The 7,016-nt window shown below is 43.6% G+C and overlaps 1 protein-coding gene across 1 annotated transcript in view; it reads right to left on the bottom strand.

Moving 5' to 3' along the window:
* LOC128686175 (uncharacterized) overlaps window positions 1-2,697 on the bottom strand; it is a 17,325-nt gene extending 14,628 nt beyond the window's left edge. Inside the window, exon 1 of the mRNA XM_053772956.2 lies at window positions 2,552-2,697. Within this exon, the coding sequence (XP_053628931.2) occupies window positions 2,552-2,587 (36 nt within the window). The 5' untranslated portion in view covers window positions 2,588-2,697. The remainder of the gene's footprint in view (window positions 1-2,551) is intronic.
* Window positions 2,698-7,016: the final 4,319 nt, after the last annotated feature.

The raw sequence follows: 7,016 nt of genomic DNA, 5'->3' as shown, positions 1-7,016 counted from the left end.
TGGTGGGTGTTGTTGTGGGTGTGGGAGGGTGTTGTGGTGGGTGTTGTGGTGGGTGTTGTTGCGGGTGTGGGAGAGGGAGGGTGTTCTGGAGTTTATCTGGAGAGAGTTCCGGGGGTCAACGCCCCCGCGGCCCGGTCTGTGACCAGGCCTCCTTAGGTCAGTGTCCCAGGATGCGACCCACACCAGTCGACTAACACCCAGGTACCCATTTTACTTATGGGGAACATAGACAACAGGTGAAAAGAAACACGTCCAATGTTTCTACTCTGGCTGGGAATCGAACCCAGGCCCTCACCGTGTGAAGCGAGAGCGTTAACCACCAGGCCACCAGAGTTCTGGTGGGTGTTGTTGTGGGTGTGGGAGGGTGTTCTGGTGGGTGCTGTTGTGGGTGTGGGAGAGTGTTCTGGTGGGTGTTGTTGTGGGTGTGGGAGAGTGTTCTGGTGGGTGTTGTGGGTGTGGGAGGGTGTTGTGGTGGGTGTTGTTGTGGGTGTAGGTATAGGTGTGGGAGTGTTGTGGTGGGCGTTGTTGTGGGTGTTGTGGTGGGTGCTGTGGGTGTGGGAGGGTGTTGTGGTAGGTGTTGTGGTGGGTGTGGGAGGGTGTTGTGGTGGGTGTTGTGAGTGTGGGTGTTGTGGGTGTGGGTGTTGTGGTGGGTATTGTGGTGGGTATTGTGGGTGTGGAAGGGTGTTGTGGTGGGTGTTGTTGTGAGTGTAGGTATAGGTGTGGGAGAGTGTTGTGGTAGGTGTTGCTGTGGGTGTGGGAGGGTGTTGTGGTGGGTGTTGTTGTGGGTATGGGAGTGTTTTGTGGTGGATGGTGTTGTGGGTGTGGGTATAGGGGTGAGAGAGTATTGTGGTGGGTGTTGTTGTGGGTATGGGAGGGTGTTGTTGTGAGTGTAGGTATAGGTGTGGGAGTGTTGTGGTGCGTGTTATTGTGGGTGTGGGAGGGTGTTGTGATGGGTGTTGCTGTAAGTGTAGGAGGTTGTTGTGGTGGGTGTAGTTTTGGGTGTGGGAGGGTGTTGTGGTGGGTGTTGTTGTGGGTGTGGGAGGGTGTTGTGGTGGGTGTTATTGTGGGTATAGGTGTGAGAGAGTGTTGTGGTGGGTGTTGTTGTGGGTGTGGGAGGGTGTTGTGGTGGGTGTTATTGTGGGTGTGGGTATAGGTGTGGGAGAGTGTGGTGGGTGTTGTTGTGAGTGTGGGAGGGTGTTGTGGGTGTGTGAGGGTGTTGTAATGCGTGTTGGAAGGTGTTGTGGTGGATATGGGTGTAGGTGTGAGTGTGCGGATTTGGTATGGGTGTGGGTGGGGGTGTGGGGGGACAACAACACACTGGCAGGGACACTTACTAAATGTCCCTCCTTCTCCCCATCCACCTCCCCCACCCCTCTGCTCACTCAATGCGTCCCCTAAAATCCAAAATCTCTTCCCAGTCATTAAATCCCCTTATCCCTCCGAACTGCCCAAATCCCCTCCAGTGTTCATCCCCATCCCACTTGCTAAACTCGCTGCTTCCTAATACACAGCACCCAATCTTCCCTCCCTCACCCACCACTCCTCCAACCCCCACTTCCCCTCCACACGCCGCTACCGTCAGCGCCACCAGTCACTGACCCTCGGGAACCTAACGTGTTTGTGTAAGTTTATTCAGGTATACACAAATACAGTTACATAAATTATCATACATAGCAGCATATGTGTAGAGAACCTAGGATAATCCAAAAAAAAAGTCAGTGACTTATTTCCATTGAGGTTCTTTGTGATCACAGTGAACCTGCGAATGTCAGCTGGGAGGCTGTCTGCCCGAGTGTGACACGCATACATGCAGTAATAGTATGAGTGTTATGCTTAAGGGGTAGTTCTAAACCGGTAGGGGTCAAACAGTGCCTGGGATACATGGGGAGGGGGGGGAGGAGTCGGGGGAGGGGGTAATCAAATTTGATCCATGGACGAACGAACGTGCAGAGATCAAGAGAGAAAACCTCTCACCTTCTTGCCTTAATTAACACATCAATGTGAGGAGTTTTAACGTCGTTTGGCAATGTTTTCTTCACGTAAGATGATCTCCACACACACACACAGGTGAACAGGCGGGGCCAGGAGCTGTGAATCGACCCCCGCAACCAGAACTAGGTGAGTACACACACACATTATATATACATACATACATATATATATATATATATATATATATATATATATATATATAATATATATATATATATATATATATATATATATATATATATATACACCTCTCTTTTTCTCTCTCATTCTTGCCACTCTCCCAAGAAACATAGTGCACCATAACATGGTATATGATAGTAATAACCTCGATATACTGTCACCATACATCAAATAACTGAACCAGTCCAGTAATAACACAACAATACTACCACCACTAGCCTACAAAAAACATGAAGCTGCAGTAACAGCGCTACTGGTCACAAAATCCATATACGGCAACAACACTGTTTGGTAACAATTGCAATATAAGGCCATGATGACCAGATATAAATCGATATTATTAGTAGTATATTAAAAACAGAACAGCAACACTACTTACTGAGGGATGCATGTTGGTGGCTGGGGTCAAGTTCATGGCTGAGGCTGTGCCCCCTTGGGTACCCGCTCTTATATACCTGCAGTGTTGCCCACGCAAGGTTGTGCAACTTACCAGTCTCGCCTTACAAACATTACTGTAAGTGTCACCTTTGGTTTTTATCCCGAAATTCCATTTTCATTTTCATTTGTATTGTGGCTCTTAGTTCTGTCGTCACTGTTGTTCCTACGTCAGTACAGAATGTGGTGGTGACACATTCCCTGTGTGTGAGTGTGTACTCACCTAGGAATAAGGTAAAAATTACACGTATGTTCTATTTTTTAGCTAACATACGTGTAATTTTTACCTTATTCCTAGTAATGACCCTCGTGTAGTAGATAGTCTTTTTAGTATGATAATAAGATGTTATCTTCATTATAGAATAATAAGAAAATATTATAACCTTTATATTATAATAATAAGGTAAAAGGACCCCAATGGAAATAAGTCACTGTGTCTGACTTTTTTGGGTTATCCCAGGTTCTCTACACATATGCTGCTATGTATGATAATTCTATGTAACTGTATTTGTGTATACCTGAATAAACTTACTTACTTACTTACTTAATTGTGAGTACACACACACAGGGAATGTGTGTGTGTGTGTGTGTGTGTGTGTGTGTGTGTGTGTGTGTGTGTGTGTGTGTGTGTGTGTGTGTGTGTGTGTGTGTGTGTGTGTGTGTGCGTGTGTGCGTGTACGTGTACGTGCAGTGCATTGATCCCATGAAGGTGCAAGAGCTTTATCTGTCCACGAAGCTTTACCGGTGGTGCTGGCTTGCAGTTATGGTGTAATTTAATTAAGCTATGGTGCCAGTACACGCCTCAGTGAATCTGTTGCGGCTGCAGTGACTGCCCCGTCGAGGAGTGACGTGGAAAACCTGTCTATCCATCGCTTGAATTTTGCTACATGATTACTCCATCTTGTGTTTTCATTTACATATTTTTTCCCACGAAATTTTAGGTAATTTTCCTAAGACATTCACAGTATCGTATTCTTCTTTCTATCATATCCGCCAAAGAGAAATTGATGCTTAAGCCAGGTTAAACGTTACGGGAAATCATGTTGAACGTTATTTAAGGGATTTTTTCAGGAAGCACAAGACACGAAGACTTGAATTTATTTTTATTCCACTTCACATGACTGGGACTCATAATACTGTGACTCGATAACTGACAGTAAAAACCTGCATTAGCCATCAAGTTTATTTTGTTTTCAGGGCTTCGAGAAAACAGAGATCTCCCGCTGGTGATCTCAAGAACATCCCACGTTTTTAAACTAGCGTATAATGCTACTGAAAACTGGAAATTTGAGGATCTGTAATTATGGTAAGGTTCCAGTCTGCCTTAGAACTTACAATGAACACAATAACTGAAGTCTCTTTGTTAGTGGAACACAATAACTGAAGTCTCTTTGTTAGTGGAACACAATAACTGAAGTCTCTTTGTTAGTGGAACACAATAACTGAAGCCTCCCTATTAGTGAAACACAATAACTGAAGTCTCTTTGTTAGTGGAACGCAATAACTGAAGCCTCCCTATTAGTGGAACACAATAACTGAAGTCTTTTTGTTAGTGGAACGCAATAACTGAAGTCTTTTTGTTAGTGGAACACAATAACTGAAGCCTCTCTATTAGTGGAACATAATAACTGAAGCCTCCCTACTAGTGGAACACAATAGCTGAAGCTTCCCTATTAGTGGAACACAATAACTGAAGCCTCCCTATTAGTGGAATACAATAGCTGAAGCTTCCCTATTAGTGGAACACAATAACTGAAGCCTCCCTATTAGTGGAATACAATAGCTGAAGCCTCCCTATTAGTGGAACACAATAACTGAAGCCTCCCTATTAGTGGAATACAATAACTGAAGTCTATTAGTGGAACACAATAGCTGAAGCCTCCCTATTAGTGGAACACAATAACTGAAGCCTCCCTATTAGTGGAATACAATAACTGAAGTCTATTAGTGGAACACAATAACTGAAGCCTCCCTATTAGTGGAATACAATAGCTGAAGCTTCCCTATTAGTGGAACATAATAACTGAAGCCTCCCTATTAGTGGAATACAATAGCTGAAGCTTCCCTATTAGTGGAACATAATAACTGAAGCCTCCCTATTAGTGGAATACAATAACTGAAGTCTATTAGTGGAACACAATAACTGAAGCCTCCCTATTAGTGGAATACAATAGCTGAAGCCTCCCTATTAGTGGAACACAATAACTGAAGCCTCCCTATTAGTGGAACACAATAATTGAAGCCTCCCTATTAGTGGAACACAATAACTGAAGTCTATTAGTGGAACACAATTGAAGCTTCCCTATTAGTGGAACACAATAACTGAAGTCTATTAGTTGAACACAATAACTGAAGCCTCCATATTAGTGGAACACAATAACTGAAGCCTCCCTATTAGTGGAGCACAATAACTGAAGCTTCCCTATTAGTGGAACACAATAACTGAAGCTTCCCTATTAGTGGAACACAATAACTGAAGCCTCCCTATTAGTGGAACACAATAACTGAAGCTTCCCTATTAGTGGAACACAATAACTTAAGCTTCCCTATTAGTGGAACACAATGACTGAAGCTTCCCTATTAGTGGAACACAATGACTGAAGTCTATTAGTGGAACACAATGACTGAAGTCTATTAGTGGAACACAATAACTGAAGTCTATTAGTGGAACACAATAACTGAAGTCTCTCTATTAGTGGAACATAATATCTGAAGCCTCCCTATTAGTGGAACACAATAACTGAAGCCTCCCTATTAGTGGAACACAATAGCTGAAGCCTATTAGTGGAACACAATAACTGGAACCTCCCTATTAGTGAAACAAAATAACTGAAGCTTCCCTATTAGTGGAACACAGTAATTGAAGCCTCCCTACTAGTGGAACACAATAACTGAAGCCTCCCTATTAGTGAAGTCAAAACAGTGCCATCAGCGACCTCGGGAAAGTAAACAAATTCATATATGGGAAAGACACTATCAGCAGCACTTTGTTCTAACAGAATCAGAGCTCATTTGTCACTGGGACAAAAGCGAGAGTTGGGTTCCAGACTCCAGCTGCAGCAATTCACACTGACGACGCTCCTCACAGAGGACCTCGGGGAACTACGACGGTCTTGTTGCCAGTGATGTCTTCTTCTTCTTCTTCTTCTGTGGATGCTGCTGCCACTCCCTCTTCCTCCTCCTCCTTAAAATCATTCTCAGACTGCTGCTTTCGTGTTCCTTCATACAAGTTGATCAAGTTAGACTGCAGCATAGGCCAGTGATCGTAGATTCGTTGACCAAACTTGAAACAGTTATCGTCTACACTAATTACGATACAGCCACACAATAACTTGTTGAATCTGGATGAAAAGTGGTCAGAGAAGCAACGACAGACATATACACATTCTGAGAATCAGGCCCTATATAAATTATTGTCTTAAGTATAACTAAAATATTTTTCTTTAGATAAATAGCTTACTTATTGTATACATATCTTGAAGATTATGTCTTAAGAGCAGCAGTGTACTTACAGCTACAGTGTATGTCTCAGTATATTTACGATTATTATTATTATTATTATTATTATTATTATTATTATTATTATTATTATTATTGTTGTTGTTGTTGTTGTTGTAACTAAGCGTTAAACCCATAAGGGACACAGTGCTGCACATTTCATATTATATGCAAAATATATGACAAAAAAAATCCTGCTATTACACCCCCTCCACTCCCCCCCCAGTACCCTAACGCTATCTCCCTCCCGCCTCCCCCACCCCCACCCCCACCCCCACCCCAGCACCACAAACACACCAGTAGCGCCACCCACCACTAGCGGCACCTGTGGGAGGAACCATGACTTAGTGGCGACCTTACACAGTGGAAGGTCAAAGTCACCCAGTAACACGTTCGTGAAAGAAATAAAACCTTTCTTAACACCACTGAATATTAGATGATCTCTCATATAAGTACGTCCTCACATTATTATTATTATTATTATTATTATTATTTTTTTTTATTATTATTATCACACTGGCCGATTCCCACCAAGGCAGGGTGGCCCGAAAAAGAAAAACTTTCACCATCATTCACTCCATCACTGTCTTGCCAGAAGGGTGCTTTACACTACAGTTTTTAAACTGCAACATTAACACCCCTCCTTCAGAGTGCAGGCACTGTACTTCCCATCTCCAGGACTCAAGTCCGGCCTGCCGGTTTCCCTGAATCCCTTCATAAATGTTACTTTGCTCACACTCCAACAGCACGTCAAGTATTAAAAACCATTTGTCTCCATTGACTCCTATCAAACACGCTCACGCATGCCTGCTGGAAGTCCAAGCCCCTCGCACACAAAACCTCCTTTACCCCCTCCCTCCAACCCTTCCTAGGCCGACCCCTACCCCGCCTTCCTTCCACTACAGACTGAT

Source organism: Cherax quadricarinatus, chromosome 9 (assembly GCF_038502225.1).
Source record: "Cherax quadricarinatus isolate ZL_2023a chromosome 9, ASM3850222v1, whole genome shotgun sequence".
In the NCBI taxonomy this organism is placed as follows: Eukaryota; Metazoa; Arthropoda; class Malacostraca; order Decapoda; family Parastacidae; genus Cherax; species Cherax quadricarinatus.
This window is presented reverse-complemented; position numbering and strand designations above follow the sequence as displayed.